Source organism: Pseudorca crassidens, chromosome 16 (assembly GCF_039906515.1).
Source record: "Pseudorca crassidens isolate mPseCra1 chromosome 16, mPseCra1.hap1, whole genome shotgun sequence".
Lineage (NCBI taxonomy): Eukaryota > Metazoa > Chordata > Mammalia > Artiodactyla > Delphinidae > Pseudorca > Pseudorca crassidens.
This window is the reverse complement of record NC_090311.1, coordinates 80,622,676-80,644,024: the sequence shown is the minus strand read 5'-3', so window position 1 is coordinate 80,644,024 and position 21,349 is coordinate 80,622,676. Positions and strand designations below refer to the sequence as shown.

The 21,349-nt window shown below is 45.1% G+C and overlaps 1 protein-coding gene and 1 long non-coding RNA gene across 6 annotated transcripts in view; both read right to left on the bottom strand.

The window, feature by feature from the left end:
• Positions 1–21,349, bottom strand: part of LOC137209416 (uncharacterized) — a 426,966-nt gene that overhangs the window by 51,151 nt on the left and 354,466 nt on the right. The window lies entirely within an intron of this gene.
• The window catches only part of PCNX2 (pecanex 2), a 274,115-nt gene that overhangs the window by 49,997 nt on the left and 202,769 nt on the right, over positions 1–21,349 (bottom strand). For all 5 annotated transcript variants that reach the window (XR_010936051.1, XM_067711081.1, XM_067711082.1 and 2 more), the window contains 2 exons: positions 9,530–9,588; positions 5,269–5,484 (listed from right to left, as the gene is read on the bottom strand). Coding sequence is in view for 4 of the 5 variants with exons in the window: in XM_067711081.1 (XP_067567182.1) it covers positions 5,269–5,484; positions 9,530–9,588 (275 nt within the window). In the remaining variant the exon portion in view is untranslated. The remainder of the gene's footprint in view (positions 1–5,268; positions 5,485–9,529; positions 9,589–21,349) is intronic.

Genomic DNA, 21,349 nt, shown 5'->3' with positions numbered 1-21,349 from the left:
CTTTTTTATTTCTTCTCCTGGGTACTCAGCTAGACAACATTTCTCTTACATTGGGTTGGCCGAAAAGTGCGTTCGGGTTTTTCCATAAGATGTTATGGAAATTTTCGGCCAACGCAATAGTCATGTCAATTCTGGACAACAGAATTTAAGAGCGAATGATGCATCCCAGGTTCAGAACTGGCCCGTAACAATCTTTCACGCAATCCTCCACTCTCTGCCAGCTTGACACTGAAGCCCAGGGTGACCCCAAAAGCAGTGCGCTAGGGAACAGGCAGAACTTCTACTGCCCAAGATCCCTGGCAGCGTGGAATGGTACCAGCCCCTCACCCCACCACCTCCTCTCACTGATCGGACTCTATGTGAATGCAAAATAAACATCTATTGTGTCAGCCCCTGAGATCTGGGACTCAACTATTACAGCAACTAGCAGGACAGCAACGAATGTACCCATGTTATAAGTCTCGGCGAGAGGGAGTCGTCACCTCCTGCTACAGGAACTGAAAAGTCAGACCCTCTCTGTCCTCCTCTCCTTTGCATCTAGAGCACATGCGTGCGACCTCAGCGTCTTATCCGTCAGACACACCCACACCAGATGCGGACGCATGAGCTAGTGACACAAAGAAGCAGGGCTCGCGTGGAAAGCGTTCTGGAAGGGAAGGGAGGTGGTGGCAGAGGCCATTCATTCTGTTTTGGGGGCAGAAGTGATAACAGCAGTAGCATCCAATATCCAGGGTCATGACGTCAGTGACGTGAGGGCAGTGCTGGGTCCACCAGCCGACGTGCAACCCCTTCACAGGCTCAGCGCCGCCGTGTGATTTCAGGCTCTCGCGTGATAGCCACCAAGCCTGCTTCCCCAGCCATCTCGGCGAGTCTGTGCCCCGTGTAATAGCTTCCAATAAACCCTTCTCTTGCTTCAGTTAGCCAGAGATGATTTCTGTCATTTGCAACTAAAAATTCCTAGGGATACAAATGCATCCCTTTCAGTGAGAGAAAGACGGATGCACGTTCTTGCCCCCCGGCCTTGCGGACGCTTCCTCTAGGGTGTACTGTTCACTTCCTGAGTCAGAGCTGACGTGTGCTGGGAGCAGCTCATCTGTTCACTGGTGGCTTTGGTACGCTTCGGGAGAGAGGCCTAACGCATCTGTATTTTGACTGCCCCAGGCTGTGCTGAAGGAGGCGAAAATTTGACCAAAATAAAGCCTGCTATTTGGGAAGATGGGAAAACGGAAAGAAAAGTGAAGTTCTAAAAATATATCTTGCAGAAATACCCAAAGAGGAAAAAGAAAATAAGATCTTCCCTGGGAATACGGTACTGGATGGTGCAAAGAGATAGAAAACAGAACGGGCTTTTTAGGTCAACTGGTTTCTTCCTGCAACAAAAGCATAATTTAGATTTCATCAAGGTATATGACCTCTCAATAGCCCTGTGTTCCAAACTCCAGCAGAACTAGATCAAGGAAGAGGTATTGTACAGGAGTGAGGGGCGTCGGGGAAGGCTAGCTGGCTTTTTTTCTCAAGACATCATTCCTGGGCAATCACTTTACACGATCACTGCCTCTGTCTTGCGCCCAACACATCTATGTTGGTCCCCAGCTTCCTTCCATATTTCACCCAGTGACGTTTCTGGAGTCTGGTATGTTGTTATAAGATTGGCCCCCAGTGATTCGTGCAGTGTGACAGGGCCCCTTTTCTACCACTTGAATCTGAGCTGTATTTGGGATTGGCTGGGGTCGATGAAAGATGGTAGGGGTGACTTGGTGCCTGTCCTGGAGGCTGGGCCATAAGAGGCCTTGCAGTGTTTGTGTTCCCCCCTTTGGAGCCCGGAGACCACCTAGCTGTGAAGATGCCTCATCCCGCCCATTGGAGGCTGAGCGCATGAAGGGGCCAGGGCTGGTAGCCAGCCCTAGACATGAATGGTTAAGTCAAAAAAGAAAACAATTCGTATGAGGTGAGACCAAAACATTCACTGTGGTAGATTAAAAACCCCTACTCTATTGGTGGGAATATAAATTGGTACAGCCACTATGGAAAACTGTATGGAGATTTTTTAAAAAACTAAAAGTAGAGTTACCATATGATCCAGCAATCTCACTCCTGGGCATGTATCCGGACAAAACTATAATTCAAAAATACTTAAGCACCCCAATGTCCACAGCAGCACTGTTCACAACAGCCAAGACATGGAAACAACCTAAATGTCCATCGACAGACGAACGGATAAAGAAGATGTGGTACATATGTACAGTGGAATACTACTCAGCCATAAAAAGGAATGAAATAATGCCTTTGCAGTGACATGGATGCAACTAGAGGTTATCATACTAAGTGAAGTAAGTCAGACAGAGAAAGACAAATACCATATGATATCACTTATATGTGGAATCTAAAATATGGCACGAGTGAACTTACCTATCAAACAGAAACAGACTCACAGACATAGAGAACAGACTTGTGGTTGCCAAGGGGGAGGGGGCAGGGAGAGGGGCAGATTAGGAGTTTGGGGTTAGTAGATGCAAACTATTACATAGAGAATGGATGGACAACAAGGTCCTGCTGTTGGACAACAAGGTTCCCTGCAGAGGGAACTATATTCAATCTCCTGGGATAAAGCATAATGGAAAAGAATATAAAAAAGAATGTATATATGTGTATTACTTAGTCATTTTACTGTACAGAAGAAATTAGCATAACATTGTAAATCAACTACACATCAATAAAAAATTTTTTTAAAAAGAACCCCTGTTGGGCTTCCCTGGTGGCGCAGTGGTTGAGAGTCCGCCTGCCGGTGCAGGGGACACGGGTTCATGCCCCGGTCCGGGAAGATCCCACATGCCGCGGAGTGGACGGGCCCGTGAGCCATGGCCGCTGAGCCTGCGCGTCCGGAGCCTGTGCTCCGCAACGGGAGAAGCCACAACAGTGAGAGGCCCGTGTACCGCAAAAAAAAAAAAAAAAAAAAAAAGAACCCCTGTTGGTGATGAGGGGCTGGCCGACTTCTAGAATCTAATTAACTTTGAGCCCCTTCAATTCAAAGATGGGTTAACTTGCGAAAAAAGCTGTAAGCCACATAGAACTTGTGCTACAACAAAAACTCAGATTTAACTCAGCAAACCTTAAAAGTTCTTCCTTTGAATTTCGGGAAAAACAGGAAGCTGTCAAAATAGGCAATTCTATTGCATTATTGTACCAGAGACACAATTTCCACCACCTTCCGTGGCATTTTCTGGTATTTGTGCAAAATGCCAGGGAAACATTGCCTCTCTTTTCTGTACAATCTGATCATTACTCCCTCAGCCCAAAAACCTTTTCCAAAATAATCTCCCTAAATTAGATTCCTAGAATTTCTAAGGATGCACAAGAATCCTCTTCAGGTAATAGTTTTTAAAAAGTGAAGAAATGGCCAATTGTTCTTGGGTGAAAGGTGTCCTTTAGTCACTGTGAGGTTCTGGATGGCCATGACCTGACTCCTGTTTACCCTTCTAGCATTTTCTGTGACCCCTTCTTCCCAAACCACCTGGAAACCACATCTGGCTCCTTCGTGCCTCTTTGTCATCACACCAGCTGTTCCCTCCTCTGTCGAGCTGACCAGACTCCAGTCCGATTGCAGTGCCCCTTCTCTGGCCCCCAAGCATCCCATGTACAGTCCACCTTCACGCTCACCTCGCTGAGCCGTAATTGCCCATCGCGTGTCTGCCTTGCGACGAGGCTCCAAGCTCCTTAAGGCGGGGCCTTCACTTCTGTACTCGAAGCACCTAAGCCAGTGCTTGACACACTAGCAGTGCTGAATAAATGTCTCCCAAGTGAATATTAGACTCATACGCCCAACTAGCTACCTCATGTATTCACTTGGATGAATCAAGCGCATTTGAAAGTACCCAAAATGGAGCTGTTGGTTGCATCCTCAAATGCAAAAGTGTTGCTCCTCGTTCAGGCTTCCCAGCTTCAGTAAACGCACCCCTGTCCACCAGGCACTCAACCTAGAAAGCGGGGAGCAGCCTGAGCACTCCGGCTTCCCTCACCCCAACACGTGGGCCCGTCCACCTCCGAGCCTCCTAGCACGTCTGTGCCTCCAGCATCTTCTCCTGCTGGGGTGACTACAGGACATTCCTAAGCGGTCCCCCCTTTTTTGCTTTTGTTCCCTCTGGCACCCTCTCCGCACAGCTACCAGAACGAGCTCTTCAGGTGCAAACTAGGTCAGTCATCCCCCTTTCCAGAACCCTCCATGGCTCCCCACTGTGCACAGAAGAAAAATGCAGCCCTTTCCCCTGGCCAGGAGGCCCCCATGACCCGGCCTCCCACCATCTCTGGTCAGGTCATTCCTCCCCAGTTGCTCCCGACTCAGACATTCAGCAGTTCCCAGTTCTGGGCCTAGAACGTTCTTCTTCCTATTCTCCTCAGGATCCTTCCCTGACGATCCCATCTCATGTACCACCTCCTCACCCTCTGCAGTGATTTCGGTCACAGACCCTTATTCACCTCCTTATACCTCTTCTGCAAGCTGTGACTGCCTTGCTCATTTGTCTACTTGTTCATTTTCCACGTCATGAGGGTAACACTCAAGGTCACGTGCCCACTGCATCCCCAGCATTAGAACATTGCCTGACACAGAGGGAGGGCTGTATTGGAGAAAGGCGTGTATGAATCAAGGATAAACAAAGAACCCAGGAGACGGGCCCATGAGTACATCTGTGACGCTGATCCCTGCGTGATCGCGACACAACTGCAGCGTCTGATTCATGGAAAAAACAGAGTCACACTTCCAAGATTCAGGCCAACTCTGTCACCACAGGGCAGTAAGCATTCGTGTAGTGCCTGCTCGTACGTGATCTCATTTAAATCACACAACGACTTTATGAGGCAGCCATTCTTATTATCATTTTACAGATGATAAAAAAAAAAAAAAAAGCTAAGAGACACTAAATGACTCACCCACAATAGACCATGACACTCATAACCCAAGGAACCAGGTTCCATATGGTCCACACCCGCTTATTGCTGCTGAGTTTTTCCCAGAAGGAATGAAACCAAAACCCTGACTTGCGCCTCTGAAGGTTTACACCAGACGTTTCACCTTATTATTACCTCAGATGACTGGGGTTTAGTTATATCCAAATACATGGAACAAAGTGATTGTAGCAAGTTCCCTAACTCTCATCCCGTAGGACAGGCGTTCCACTCTTCCTTTTTAAGGGTGATTTCTTATTAAGCTTCGCATGGTAATTAACTCAAATGACTGACTGCCGACAACTTCGACAATAAAGAGATTCTTACCTCGGAATTCCAGTCCCCGAAGTTGAAAGGTGACAAGGCCATTGCCAATTTCAATCAGGTGAACGAAAGCATTGAGGTAGTCTGAAGCCAATATAAAGCAATCTCCAGAGCTGTAGTTACCCCATCGGCCAAGGACGAGGTCTCCACAGAGGGACTCCTGGAGGGCCCTTGTCAAGTGTTCGTAAAAGATGGAATTGAGGTTGTTGCCATCGCTCCCTGAAGACAGGACGAGAAATAACAGACCCAGTGAGTCCGACTCCAACGTGCTTGACCTGGGAGACAGGGAGCTGTCTGTTGATTAGGGGTGAATCAGATCTTCAGACACTTCGCCCGTCAGGGTGGTGACACCCTCCTATTTCTTCCCGCTATACTCTTTCTGGTCAATGTCATCTGCACAAATGGATTGAGTTCCTGTCTAAACGAGACACCTGACAAATTCCTACCTCCAGCTGAGATCTCTGGCCTGGGCCCTCGACCCGTCTACTTCCTCGTGGACCTAACATCTCTTGTATGTTTCAGATGCTTCCCCCTGCAGTGGTCCAGGTCAGGTCCCCACGTCCGCTCTCCACCTCGGCCAACGGCACCACCATCCCGTCGGCCACAACCCAGGGATCTTTCTTCCCTCTCCTTCCCACCCAAGCCTCTCAATTTTACTTTCTTCAAGTATTCTTTTGCATCTTCCTACTTTTCTCCATTCCCATGACCCCTACCCTATTCCAAGCTCCATGATTTCTCAAGGAGGTGACCACAGTGGTCATGTGACTCACCTACGCATCTCCACTGGGACCTGCTCGCTCACCGATTCTCTACCTCAAAGCCAGAACAAGCTTTCCAGACGGAAAAGGGGAAGGTGCCGTCCAGGAACCCCCAGCCCAGGATTCAAAGTGGTTTCTCAGGGCTCTTAAGATAGAGACGACTTTATAACATCGCCTGTAATAGGGTCCCATAAGTTATCCTTCATAGGAAGAAGCTAGGACAGCCCTGATCAACCCAGCGTGGACGGTCACACCAGGGGCGCCGTGCGGTCTGCTCCCCACTTCACTCTCCATCCTCACCTCCCACTAACCCCTTCCTCATCCTTCATGCTCAGCAACACAGAACTTCTCTCGGTTGAGTGACTCACAGGCCCCCACCCACCCCAGGCCTTTGCAGACACTGATCTTTCTGCCTGGGTTTTCCTTCCATTCCTCTCTGGCTTATTACCGCTACGATTCTTCAGACCTCCACTCGACGGCCACCTCAGGGAAGCCTTCACTGACCACCTCGCCAGGCCAAGTCCCCTGTTACAGGCTGCCAGGACTGTGACCCTCTGCTTTGAAGCACTTGTCACAGTTGGAATTTGACTTCTGTTTTTTCGTGTGTATATGTATGTATGGTTATTTGATTAACATTCGATTTCTCCAATGCACCCAACAGTGAAGGAAGACTGAATATGCTTATTTTTGTATCCCAACACTGGCAGAATTCCTAACACGTAGTAGAGAATCCCTAACTATCTGTTGAATAATAGATAACACCATAGATGATACAGCTTCATTAAGAGAAATTTTGCCTCTGAGAACATTCCCATCGAGTGACTCCAGGGTTTCATTGAGATATAATTTACAGATAATAAACTCTGTGTGTGTGTGTGTGTGTGTGTGTATACACACACACACATATATATATACATACATATATTCTACAATATAAATAATTATTGCTAGTATTATATATTATATACAGAAAATAAACAGTATATATATACATACATTCAACAATATTCATAACCATTTCTAGTATTATATATTATATACAAATCTATATATAATATTATATATTATACACAAATCTATATATATTATATATAAACCTATATTTTATATATTATATACATAGATATAAATTATTATGTATTGAGGCAATTTATTGTTTTTAAGTTATATATGTATATCAAACTCAGACTTATTGAGGAATAACTTATAGAGCGTAAAATTCACACTTTTTCGTGTCCAATCCTATGAGTCTTGACATATGCTTCTAGTCACGTAACCCCCACTTAGAACGATGCATTTGTGTTTCATCCATACTGTGGTACACAGCAGCAGTCTGTTCTGTTTCTTCTGTATGCAGCTACTACAGTTTGCTTATCCATTCAACGGCTCAAGGACCTTTGGGTTGTTTCCAGTGTTGGTGATGATGAGTAAAGCCACTCACAACACTCATGAAGAGAAGTTTATGTGAACACGTTTTCACTGCGCTTGAGTCAACCCCTAGGAGTGGCACTGCTGTTCTCCAAAGTGGCTGGACTGTTCTGCAGCCCCGTCACAGGGACTGAGAATTCTAGCTGTTCCGCATCCTGGCCAGGACTTGGTATTGTCAACTGTTGCTTGTTTGTTTAACCTTAGCCATTCGAATCGGGTGGGTCAGGACCGCAAGAAGGAGGAAGGATACAGCAAAGGAGATGGAGTGACGGATTGCCCTGCTTCCCAGTGGAAGGCTAGTGTGTTTCAGGGGTGTGAAACTGGGGCTTTGTAGTGCATTTCTTGTCATCTCCTTGCTGGGCCCAGACTCCTTTTATTTCCTCTGTCAGATCTCTCACAATGAAGGATAGAACGTTTTCTGAGAAGAATGGGTAAACTGGGAAGTCCTCCTGGTCTGTGGTCTCGGGGGTGTTAGAAGTGCTGGGAAAGGGCTAGGAGGAAAGTTTGCCATCAGTGCTTTTATTTTAAGAGCATCTTTTCTTTGGGGAGTAAGTTCTGGCTCTGGAAAGTCAGAGGAGCATGGAGTTGCCCCAAAGAGAAAAGGCCTAAAGCAAAGCTCAAGGACCCCTTCCAGCTATTGGAGTAGCGACAGAAGTTCAGGGAAGTTCGAGATAAAGCCTAGAGATCTGAACGGAGCTTCCCTGCTCTGTACCCTTGGGAACCAGAGCATGACTGGAGGTGCAGGAAGGTGCAGAGTGGCCCCAAGTGCATCCGCATAAGGAAGATCACTGATCCACCGCTAAGAAATCTACAAAATAACACTAGCAAACTATGGATATCATTGCTAGGCATTCATGCCAGTTAAAAGCTGAATTGAAATTAGTGCATTTATAACCTAATCATGATGAACGGAAATAAATGAACTGTCCTATGGACTGAGTCAGGTCATGTTGTCTAATAAAGTATCAGTATGCTTAACTTTCTATGCAGATGAAGCCTTCCTGACCTGCCATGCTTTTCATTTTCTATGATGAACCAGCATGCATCCTGAGACACTAATTAGAGATTACTTTGAGTCTCTATCACTTTTAAAGGAAAGGCCTGAATGAGAGAATTAACTTTTGCTTAATTGTTCAAACTGTTTGACATTCGAATAAAACAAAAGAATTTACACCACTAAAAGTGGAGAGCTTAGAACACCATGACCACGCATCTGTATAATTAGATGAAAATGAGACAAAATTATGAACAACTAAAGGTGCAACACACTATGAAACTGTCCGTATGCCTAATATCAATGGCCCTGCAAAGTTACAGAGTCCCACAGATCCACATTAGAGATACTTATACCCCAAGCCATGCCCCCTGAAAGTTGGGCTGACGTAAAGTTAAACAAAAAATAAACCTGTCTCTTCAGGTATTTTCAAGTTCCAAATTATGATTTCAAACTAATTATGTATATGCAATTCAAACATAGCTAATAAGCATGACACAATTCTTCCTAGACAACATTTTTGGCCCAAGGGAGAGAGAGTGAGGTGGATAAAAATACAGAATAGTTCAAATTTGCATACTGATATGAGGAAAAAAGAGGTCGGATGGTTAAAAGTGAAATAGATTGCCGGGAGAAAAAAGTACTTTTCTGGCAGGTAAATCTTTCCATAGCTTAATGTGGTACAAAGTTTCTGAAGACTTCTGGATCCTGGATCCTGGAATTGCTTGCCTTTAAGGACATCATAACACTGACATTTTTCAAAAAAAATTTTTGCCGGAAGACTAATACCAAGGTTTATTGTCCATATTCGACGTTTAGCATACACAAACTAAAATGCATTAACAGGGTCATTCAATACTGAAAAGGTATCTAATCATTTCTAAATAATGGAGGAATGCATTTCTAAACCAAATCAGGAGACTTGATCAGTTCTATCTGCACAGTTTTATTTTTACCGTCAGCATGCATTGTCTCCACAATGATTAAAAAATAGTGAGTACTTAATTCCCCTTTTTGGATTGAAGGAATCCACCTACGCAACAAAATAAATAAATCAAAAGAGAGAAGGAAGATATCCTCTTACCTGGATCCTTTTCAATCTGGACCACCAGTCTTGTGTTGGAATTATCCACGCGTCTTGTACTAGAAGGGGGCCACAAAAGGGGAAGAGGTCCTGATTAGATCCCTCCAAATGACAGTTGGCTCACAGAATCAGCTGTGTGAGTGGGAAATGCAGGGGAGATGGAGCTCACATATTAGGGTGTTTGCTCCACTTCGACAAGGCTGTCGGGAGAAGGAGGGGTTGGAAGGGAGGGAAAAATACAGAAAACACACAGAGGGAAGAGATAACTAGCACTTAGGATATGGGAGATTGGCCTTCAATCTTATCAGTTTTGAGCACCCGGTCCACAAAATGAAAGCAAGCATTTGAACGGCCAATGGACTGTCACTCACCTTCAGAACTTCAGAGCAGTGCACACATAGCTACCTTTCTTTTCAAATTGATTCCAGAAAATTCGTGATTAGTAGTCTATGTCTCCACCACTTGCTTTCAAGAGTTGGGCCCATTCTTACAGACCCTTCTTAGGCTGAACCACAAGAATAAAAACAGCTCTCACAAGCTTAGGAAAAGCTGGATGGTCTGTAGCCATGGTAACCAGTGGCCGCCAGGACCAGTTTTAAACCTTTTCAGTTATGACAACCCACCTCAACTTACAGCTTTGGTAAGCAAGCCAGCCAGCCCATGGTGGCCCCTTGCTTTTGAAAGTCAGCTGGTGAGGGACAGACTCAGTCCAGACCTCTCAGGGGTCAACAGTCACTCCCCAAGTGACTGCCCTGCAGAGGGTATCAGCCCATGTATGTCTGTAAAATTCACCGGCCCTTGACCTTCAGATGTCCTGAAAACCCTTTATCAGTGCAACAGTCTGCTCTGCTCGGAGGGACTGTGCCGGACCAGCTTTGACTTATTTTAGACATTGAGTGGTGGTCTCGTCATCCTTTGAAGGACGAAATGTGAAACTGACGTCAACCACATGAAGTTGATGATATTCAACTGTTTATGACCTGCAAAAACTGCCATTTCATATGGCTAAACCATACAAGTTTGAACATAATGAGGGTCCGATCTTTACCACGTCTGGCCCCTGACTTTGCCATCCCTCTGCCCTTTGCTTTCTGTGCTCCAGCCACCCTGGCTTTCTTTTTCCGCACCTTCAACATGCCCTGACCTCCTTCTCCCTCCCTCCCTCCCTCCCCTGCATCCTTTACACTGTCGTGTCCTCTGTGTGGAAGACTTCCTTTCCAGCTCCACCCACTTTTCCTTGTTGACTCCTCTAAACTTTCCCGTCCAGCTAAGAATCACCTTCTCAGGGAAGCCTTCCTGGCACCCGCTTTGGGTGAGATTCACGTGTGGTGTGCACTTTCATACCTCTCCTTTGGAGCACGTGTCACAGTTACTATAACTACTAAAGCTGACCGTTACCACTTATGTAGCACTTACTCATGTAAGCACTTCACGTGTATGAACTCACTGCATCTTCACAACCACCTTCTTAGGTGAATATACCTGTTCTCACAGAGCAAGAACCTGAGGCACCGTGGATTAAATGTCCAAAGTCACAGAGCTCGTGAGTGGTCTAGCCGAGATCTGGACCCAGGTGGGCGGCCTCTGGAGCCTTCACTCTACGTCATACTCATCTTTGCGTGTGTCAACTAAAAAAATATATATATTCACAACCTAAAAGTTGAAAGTTATGTTTTATTTGGGGGGAATTTCTAGGAATTCAAGCCAGGGAGGCAGCATCTCAAGTAAACCTGATAGACTGCTCCGAGGAGGCGAGGGGGTAGCCAGGATATATAGAAGTTTTGCAACAAAGGGCAGGGAGTCTGAACGTCATATTGCTAATTAAAGAAAACCAGATACCTCAAGTTAAGGAATTTAGCGCTTTTCTGTGTATGGGCAGATGCTAGAGTCTGGGCTCACTGAAATCATTCCTTTGATGTGTACCTCAGCTATCTCGGGCCAGTATCCTGTGTTTTCACATCCTGAGTTTCCTCAGGGCTCACTGTAGGGAAAGGCTGCAGTCTGATGGCTGCTAGGTGGCAGGTATTCTTTTCCTTCCTGAGTTCCCTCAGGGCTCACCAGCTCACCATCAATTGCTGATGACTGTGAGTGACATCCTTTGTTTACTGACATGGCAGGAAATATTCCATTTCCTTTTCTTTCTTTTTTTTTTAAGAATATTGCATTTATTAATTTGAAAAGTAGACCCAAATACGCAGCAATATTCCATTTCTCACATGATAATTCGATTACATCTGCCTCTTACATCAGACCCTAAGGACAGTGAGGTACCATTTTGCTGACATCTGGCACGCAGCAGTCACTCCATTTGTTGACAAAATAAATGAATAGTCAAAGATAATACTGCTTCTGAAGTGTTTTTCTCTGATGACACCTGCTAAGAAAAACGGAGACTGCTTCTAGATAACATTTCAATGTGATTGTTGACATACTGAGTGTGATTAACTAAATGAGGAGCACTTTTTAGTGCTTAGTCGTGAACTTGTCTCTTGGGAATCAGAGCAGATTAAAAAGATGCTTAGATGCATCTGTATTTTAAATAAATAAGAAAGTTTGTCTTCAGAAAAAAAAAAAGTATTCTCATTTCCTCCTATGTCTCAGATATTTGAGAACCATCTAGGCAGGATCCTATTTGAGTTTTGTAAAACAGACTCTACAGATGGGTTGGAAAGGAGGAATATTCTGTTACAGCTCAAAAAGGACATTAACCCCAGCACCATGTTCTATTACTGCTTCAGTTTCCTTGCAAATACCCTCAGACGGGCTTTGAAAATAAAAGAGCCTGGGGTGGCAGAAAATAAAGCAAACAACAAAATTCTTTCTAATGAAGGCTGGAATCCCATGTCGGCATAGTTAGTCCCTAAATGGAATTTTAATTTCTCCTTAAGACCCAGGACAAATGGAATTTTCAGCAGCAGAATAAACAATTTTTAAAGAGGGACTGCGCCAAAAGAAAGCCATTTACCAAACTCCTTACGGAATTAAAACACCTTCTAAAGCTATGTTAACTGGAAGGCTATCTTTGCAAAAGGCTTTGGCTGCAGAGTGCTAAATTCTGATCAGCGGTAACTAAGCTATGCTGCCTGTGTGCCCCAGGGCCTCTGGCTCGCCACCAGACTCTCTAAGAAGGCCAACTGTCAACTATACTGGGTATTCTGAGCTTATCTCCAGTGCTTTCCTCCTGTAAATTTGGTGCTTACCACTCAAAGGTGCTAATTAGCTCAGTAATTGGATTTCTGCCTTCACGCTCCTATTGCATGAACATCAGTTCTGCTGCTCAGGGAGAAGAAGCGGGCTCCCAACTCATTCCACAATCTCAGGGGAAGTACAGAATGCTGGTGTGGCCCGGTGGGCGTCTGCGGTGTGTGCTCTCAGCCCCTGCCTGGCAAAGCCAAGGCTCATTGCTAGGTCACGCTGTCCTGAGCGCCACAGGCCGAGAGTCTAGTAATATCATTGGTCTTCCCAGAGAAACTGACTTACTCAAAGCATCCCTTTCTTGTGATAATACGGCAGGGCTGGTTCCCTCCCTTCAAGCTTTGCCTCCCTAGTCTAAATCCAGCACCTTCTCTCTTATGTGGCCTCATCTGAGGAGCTTAAATAATTCAACAGGAATTTACTTAATTCTACTGCTTCAGGTTCCAGTGTGTCAGCACAGACACAGACAATTTATGGGAGAAGTATTCCCATTTCGGATGGGGAAGTGTGACTGGCTGGAATGCCTGTTGATACGGCAAAGCCAGGATGGATGGACTGTAGTTCTGGGAGGGGGACCAGAGACTGAACCCGCCCGCCCTGGCCAGGCACCAGAGTAGCCACTGGCATGAGTTCTCTTACAACAGGAAGTCCTGGTAAGGAACTCGGAACTAACAAGCCACCACCAACCAGGAGAATTCAGGAAAGGTCAAAAGGAGAGAGGAGACGCCAGTCCATATGTCCTACCAACCTCCCAGAATCCTCCTCGCTGGAATCCATCTTGGCTGAGCGATGCACGGGCCACCAGGAAGGACCCTGAGTCAGAATGATTGGCCAGAGACAACCCGGAAACTAACCCCATCACCATAAAGCCCGAGACTGCGAGCCACGTGGCAGAGCAGTCCTCCTGGGTTCCCTTGCGCTGCTGCTCTGTGCCCGGGCGCCCCTTCCCAATAAGGTCTCTTGCTTTGTCAGCATGTCTGTCTCCTCAGACACATTTCTGAGTGTTAGACAAGAGCCCACTCGCTGGCCCTGGAAGGGGTCCCCCTTCCTGAAGCAGTTCTCTTCATGCTGCAGGCAGCATTAGAGAAATCTGGACATCGAGAAGGCAGCCAGACACTAAAGAAGGACACTGTCACCTTTTAAGTTGAATATATACACAAGTTTCATCCGGGTTGGTATTTTTTTGATGATTTTTCCATCTATATTCATAAGGGATATTGGTCTAAGGTTTTCTTTGCTTGTGATGACTCTGTCTGCCTTTGGTATCAGGGTAATACTGGACCCACAGAATGATTTAGGAACTATTCCTTCCTCTACTCTTTTTTGGGAGATTTGAGAAGGACTGATGTGAATTCTTCTTTAAACATTTTACAGGCTTCCCTGCTGGCGCAGTGGTTGAGAGTCCGCCTGCCGATGCAGGGGACACGGGTTCGTGCCCCGGTCCGGGAGGATCCCACACGCCGCGGAGCGGCTGGGCCCGTGAGCCATGGCCGCTGAGCCTGCGCGTCCGGAGCCTGTGCTCCGCAACGGGAGAGGCCACAACAGTGAGAGGCCCACGTAACGCAATAAATAAATAAATAAATAAATAAAATAAACATTTTACAGAATTCCAGAGGGAAGCCAACTCATCCTGGGCTTTTCTTTGTTAGGAGTTTTTTGATTACCAATTAATTCCCTTTACTTGTTATAGGTCTATTCAGATTTTCCATTTCTTTTTCAGTCAGTTTTGGTAGGGTGTGTGTTTCTATGAATTCCTCCAGTTCAGCTAGGTTATCTAATTTGTTGGTACACGGTAGTTCATAGAATTCTCTTTCAATTACGTAATGTTGGTAGTAATGTCCCCACTTCCGTGATTTTAGTAATTTGAGTCTTCTTTTTTTCTTGGTCATTCTTGGTAAAGGCCTGTCAATTTTGTCAATCTTTTCAAAGAATCAACTTTTGGTGTAATTTATTATTTCTATTGATTTTCTATTATCTATTTCATTTCTCTCCATTTTAATCTTTACTATTTCCATCTGTCTGCTTGCTTTGGTTTAGTTTGCTCTTCTTTTTCTAGTTCCTTAACATGGAAGACTAATTTATTGATGTGAGATTTTTCTTATTTTTTAATTTAGGCATTTACAGCTATGAATTTCCCTCTGAGCACTGCTTTAGCTACATACCGTAAGTTTTAATATATTATGTTTTCATTTTCATTCATCACAAAATATTTTTTATTTTCTCTTGTGATTTGTTTTTTGCCCATTGGTTAAGTAGCTTTACTTTACACTTCTCTGGGAACTTTCCAGATTTCATCTTGCTGTTCATTTCCGATTTCATTCCATTGTAGCTGAAGAACATATGTGGCATGATTTCAATCCTTTTAAATTTATTGAGGTTTGTTTTATGGCCTAACACATGGTTTATTCTGGAGAATTGTCCATGTGCATTTGACAAGAACGTCTTTTTAAAAACGTTTGCTTTGTAAAATACTCTGTTAAAAGGATGAAAAGACCAGGTACAGACTGAGAGAAAATATTTGCAAACCGCATATCCAACAAAGTGCTAGTATCTAGAATATATAAAAAACCCTCAAAACTCAGCAGTAAGAAAACCAAACCAAAACAAACAAAAAACCCACAAAGAATCCAATTAGAAAGTGAGCAAAGATGTGAACAAACAATTCCCTGAGGAGGACATACTGATGGCAAATAAGCTCAGAAAAAGACGTTCAATGTCATAAGTCATTAGGGAGATGAAGATTAAAACCACAGTGAGATATCACTATACACCCATTAGAATGGCTAAAGTATAAAATAGTGAAAACATCAATATACTTGCAAGGATATGGAGAGACTAGACCCTTACGCGTTGCTGGTGGGGATGTAAAATGGTGTCGCTCCTCTGAAAAAAGTTTGGCAGTTTCTTTAAAAAAACTACCATGGGACCCAGCAATTATATTCCTGGGCAATTATGCCACAGAAGTGAAGACTTATGTTCACCCAAAACCCACAGACAAATGTCCCTGCCAGCTTTATTCATAATAGCCCCAAAACTGGAAGCAACCCAGATGTCCCTTAGTGGGCGAGTTGTTAAACAGACTGTGGTTTCCATACTATGGGATACTGCTTAGCAATTAGAAGGGGCAAACTGCCGACATACAACAACCTGGAAGAATCTTCACTGAACTACAGTGAGTGAAAACAGCCAATCCCACGAGGTTTAAACACTATATGATTCCGTTTATATAAAACTCTTGCAATGACAAAATTATAGAGTTGGAGAACCGATTAGTGGTTGACAGGAGGTAAGAAGGAGGGAGGGGCAGAAAGGAAGAGTGTGTAACTATCTAAGGGCAGCAGGAGAGGTCTCTGTGGGGATGGACTTGGTCTGTATCTTGACTGGACCAACATCAATATCCTGGTGATCGTTTTACAAGACGTTAACACATGTAAATTGGATAAAGAGTACATGGGGAGATCTCTTTTTATTCTTTCTTTCAACTCCATGTGAATCTATACTTAGCTTTTAAAAAAAAAGTTTAATTAAGAAAATCTCCATAGCTAATAGCAGGCCTGAATTCCGTGACTACAATGCATTCGTGTGAGATTCTCATCTCTCACCCTAACTTGCTTGCGTCACAAATTAGGATCACTTCTCCCGTTTCAGTCAGAAAAATCCAAGACTCTCCAGCACTCCAAATACAGGAGAAGAAGTCCAACTATTCATTCACTGGGAAGTCATAAATATTTAGGGGGTGAAAAGTGTTTCTTCTCTTTCTGCAAATGCAACTAATAAAAACAGTAATAAAAAAATCTAGCTGCATGTGGTTGGGCAAAGAGTCAGCCAGATGGGGAACTGAAAAGATGGAGATGCAGAGGACTGTAGCAGATTCGTAAGGATTAAATGACCAGGGTGCTGCTGGGTTTTTCCCCAGGATTAACGTGAATGATTTAAGGTTTTGACTTCTGGGTGCTATAGCCTCCTGGTAAAAAGAGGCCCAATATCACGGATTTGACAGTGTTTTATTTAGAGTTCCGGGTGTTATTTCTCCTGGGGATGAAGACACATTTATTTTTTCATTAGTTACCACTGGTACACACAGCATTTGGATCAAGGTGAGCACACAGCAAAAAGAAACGTCAACCCTTGGCAATGGGACTGCAGGATTTTGCAGTGACATGCGCAGCCCTGATGAGTTACATCTAGATCCTTCCGTTTTCACAGCCACTTGTGTCAGGAGAGACACAACTCGAGAAGACACGTTCTCCGAACATGAAGCCTGTTAAGACACGGTGCTGTTAGTCCTCAAGGGACGTGGCACTTATTAAAATCACACCAGCTCTGCTTTCCGCTGAGATGGACTACACTCTTCCTTTGCTATTTTATTCACTCCTAAAGTATAACATTGTACCTCACCCGCACTCGGTCTTCAGATCTGTTACAAAATCAAGTTCAACTAAAAGGATGCTCCTAATTCTACCATCACCATGTGGCACCTGGTCAAATCAGTTACACTGACTAAAATTATAAATAAAGGTATTTATGCAGGTTTGACATCTCATGTTTGCATTTTTTTTTTTCCTTTTTTGCAGTACGCGGGCCTCTCACTGCTGTGGCCTCTCCCGTTGCGGAGCGCAGGCTCCGGACGCGCAGGCCCAGTGGCCATGGCTCACGGGCCCAGCCGCTCCACGGCATGCGGGATCCTCCCGGACCGGGGCACGAACCCGTGTCCCCTGCATCGGCAGGCGGACTCTCAACCACTGCACCACCGGGGAAGCCCTCATGTTTGCATTTTTAATGATGGTGTACCCTATGCAAAATAATTCGGCCTGGAAACAATACACAAACAATAAGGCAGGGGAACCCCAAGAATAAGACCGCTTTACGTTGATAAATCTGATTTCTGTTTCTCACTTGCTTTATGACTTATTAAATTATTGAGGGATGTAAAGGAGAGAATCACATAATCCTTCTGATCCTCAGTTTTCTGAGTGCATAAAATCGCAACTAAAACATAGCACTTTTGGTAGGAAATTAAAATACAGAGTCCTTTCTATGGCAGTCTACTACAAAACTAAACTAAGAATCACTTTAACCTTGTAAAAGGCCTGTTACCCAGGGTCATCATGATTGACAACGGGTGAACAGAAAATAGTTTTGATACCACCACATCAGTACTTTTTAATGGGGAAAAAGAAATAGTATTTTTTTTATCCTGACAGTGTTTTTCAAATTTGATTTTAAATATTAAAATTGTGTTGAATCTTGGCTCTGGGAGCACAGGGACCAGAGTCAACAGAAAATGAGTTCATTCACCTCCTCCAAGTGTCTGCCACCTGCCCCAGCTTTTCCCCCAGACAGTGTGACAATGACAAGAAAACCTCCTCGGAAGGCTTCCCAAGTGGCTCTCCTTTGCTCATGATAACTTTAGCTAGAAAGCTAGCGTTCTATTATGTTTGGATGGCTCTTAAAATGAATCCTTTTTAAAATTTCATTTTCTATGCAATTTTCTTTAAAATCCACTAAGAACTTTCTCTCCTTTCTCTCAAACCTCAAAGTACGCCTCTCTCCAAAGCCTTCCCTGTCTCTAGGAAATTAAGCTCCAACCACACAACCTCCAAAACAAATAATTTTTTAAAATGTAACTCAGTAAGACATTACAAATCAGAAAAAGAATATAATACATTAAATTGCTGTTATTCTTATCGGGTAATATTTTTTCTAATTCTCATGTATGCGATTATTTTTCCATTATTGGTCATTTTTCATTTAAACAAGCCTGATAGGGAGCATCTGTCTACTTAATTGCCTTTACAGAGAGAGGCAAACACAGTAATCCAGACACGAAAGAGCATTCTAAACCCTATGGAGTGATGATAGCAGAATGTTTCCAAAGCGACAAGGAAAAAAGAGCACGGCTTCCTATGTTCACATAACGCATTAATTTCATTCATCAGCCAATAGTACCATGAACCAAACAGCAACCACATGCAAAGCCTGGGTCAGGTCTTGGCTTTCAATAGTGAGGGACTGAAGCCAGCCTTGGAAATACGCTCAGGGTTTTGTGAATGAAAAGTGGCACCTGCCATACCAGTAGACAAAGGATGTGGCAGCCACCGAGCCATCACATCACAGCCGCCCCGACGGTGCGCCCGGAGGGAACTCAGGATGGAAGCAGGACGCCCACCACCAAGCCCTCAGCCGCTGCAGCCACCCCCAACCCTATGCCCTGAGAGGACTCAGGATGGGGAAGCACAGGACGCTGGCCCCAGATAGCTGAGGTGCATATCCAAGGGATGATTTCTGTGAGCACAGACTCTCTCATCTGCCCATATAGAGAAAAGCGCTCTATTCCTTCACTTGAGATGTCTGCTTTGCTTTAATTAACAGTAACCCTTTGATGTTCCGACTACCTGGTTTTTCTTGCAAAAACTCCTCTATATCCTGGCTCCCCCCTTACCTCTTTGGAGCCATCTGAGAGGCTGACTTCAGGGCTCTGGGCTAGGGGCATTGCATGGAAGAACAGTAGGGCCCCTTGGGGAATGAACTCTGAGGAGAAGGCAAAAAAAGGAACAATAAAACCAAATACCAAGAACCTTCAAAAAGGATTGTATGACCTATAGTGACAGGTGATATCACTAATACTGAAAGCTTCCTACATTAATTTTTCTGGCAAAATATTCTTTTACAATATACTATATGCTTCCTAGGTGTAGGGGTGGTAAGGGAATGAGGCCAAAACGATCCTGTCCCAACACTAATATCTTCTAAGGGTGCATTAGCAAGAAACACAGAAGTCCTCAGAAAGTCCTCAGAATAAAACATAATTCTCAGCTTTTCAGTTGTGCCTGTTTTCAGTCGACAGTAACAAGATTAAAGAGCGCCCCCTACCCCATGACTGCAATGGTAAGGAGTGAGTCTTAAGCTAGAGCCTGAAATGCATTGGTCCCCCAGGACTCAGAGGGGTCACCCCACAGCCCATATGGGTCCTCCCATGTCTCTGTCGGCAACGGGGACGGCGTGGCCAGTCACGTGCACTTAGCGTGCTGGCTGGTCACAAGCAAGGCCTTGGAAAGGGCTCAGGGCTCTTGGTGCTGGGGAGTGAACCCTCACTGTGCAGATACCTCCATCTGCCCAGAAAATCTCCTGCGCCAGGACCGTGTGAGCCCTGCGGTAAAAGGGCTTGAGGCAACGCAGATTGAAAAGCTGAAGCCTTCTGCCTTCCTTTGTTTAGAATCAATCAATCCCATCTCCAACACATCCTTAAAAGCTGAAAAAGCTGCCAGGCCTGAGAAGGGCTCTGCCCTTGTGCTGTGCTAGGCTGATACTCCCTGCGACCACCCATCAGCCGGACTCTGCCACACAGCCTCACTCCTGGGTGACCTTGACTCCCGGGTGACCTTGACATGTCCAGTCAACAGCACCAGACGGCCGGAAGCAGGTGGGCAGGTGCAGCCCTTCCGGCAGGCGCCTGGTCAACTTCCCTACTCTGCACTTTCTAGATTCCGTAACTGCTCAGCAGGATGGCACAGGACTCTGAGTAAAATTATGTACTGCAGCATAATGAATAATAAGCTCAAACCAGCGCTATCTGAGAAATTCCACACACTGGAGTTCCTCAAAAGCGGCATGCTTCTGGAATACATTTGCATAATCGCTCATCACCACACCCAAAGTGCCAACCCTTACCCCTGGGTACGTGTGTGTGAGCTTTCTCATCCATCAGCAAAACAGCAGGATGGGGCCAAGTTCATCATTTAGTGTTGCAGACATAACAGCATTCAGACATAGACCTGGGTTTCCAGTTGAGCAGATCCAAGGCAGAGAAGGGAGGTGGAAGGACTGATGAAGACACAGGGTGTATCAGCCAGAGAGCGAGGGAGGCTCAGACTCCTGTCTGCCACTCCACCCTTCTCTGGAATTCTAGACTATTTAGACTCACAGAATTACGGTGCTAAAGGTCTTACCTTCGTGCTGTCATCCCTCCAAATAGAATTATGAAGGAAGGATCTGTTCGATAAAAGCCATCACTTGCTCTTATTACAAGTCTCTCAATTTCAAGTGACAGAAAACCCAACTGGAAACGGTTGAAGCAAAATCTGGAACTCACTGGTTCACACAGCTGAAAGGTCAATGGAGCCCAGCTGGACTCAGGGGCTAGGATGCATGGTGTCATCAGGAATCATCCTCCACGTCCCTCGGCCCTGCCCATTTGCTGTGTTCTCAGGCCAGTTCACACCTCATGGGGACAAAAAGGCTGCCAGCAGCATTAGGCTTGCATCTCACACTACGAAGCCCGGTGGGAAAGATGATTCTCCTCCCCTGCAGGCCTGCCACATCCCAAGTCCCAGGCAGAAACAATCCTTCTCTGGAACTCTGGGTTTCACACCTTGCCTTTCTCTTGCCTTTTTGGCCACGGTCTCACCTGCTCGTCTGTTTCTTGCTTACCTGTGGCCTGAAGTCCAGGAAAATGTTTATGCAGGGCTCAGTTTTACTAGAGTGGAATGAAACGTGAGGCAGGCTGCCGGCTGTACATCACAGACTCAGCCCACGTGTCCCCAGCCGCCTGGCTGAGATCTACTGACACTAAGCTCTGAGCTTCTGTGGCTCTTCAGTCTGCCTGGTATCTCCACTTCGTGCTGC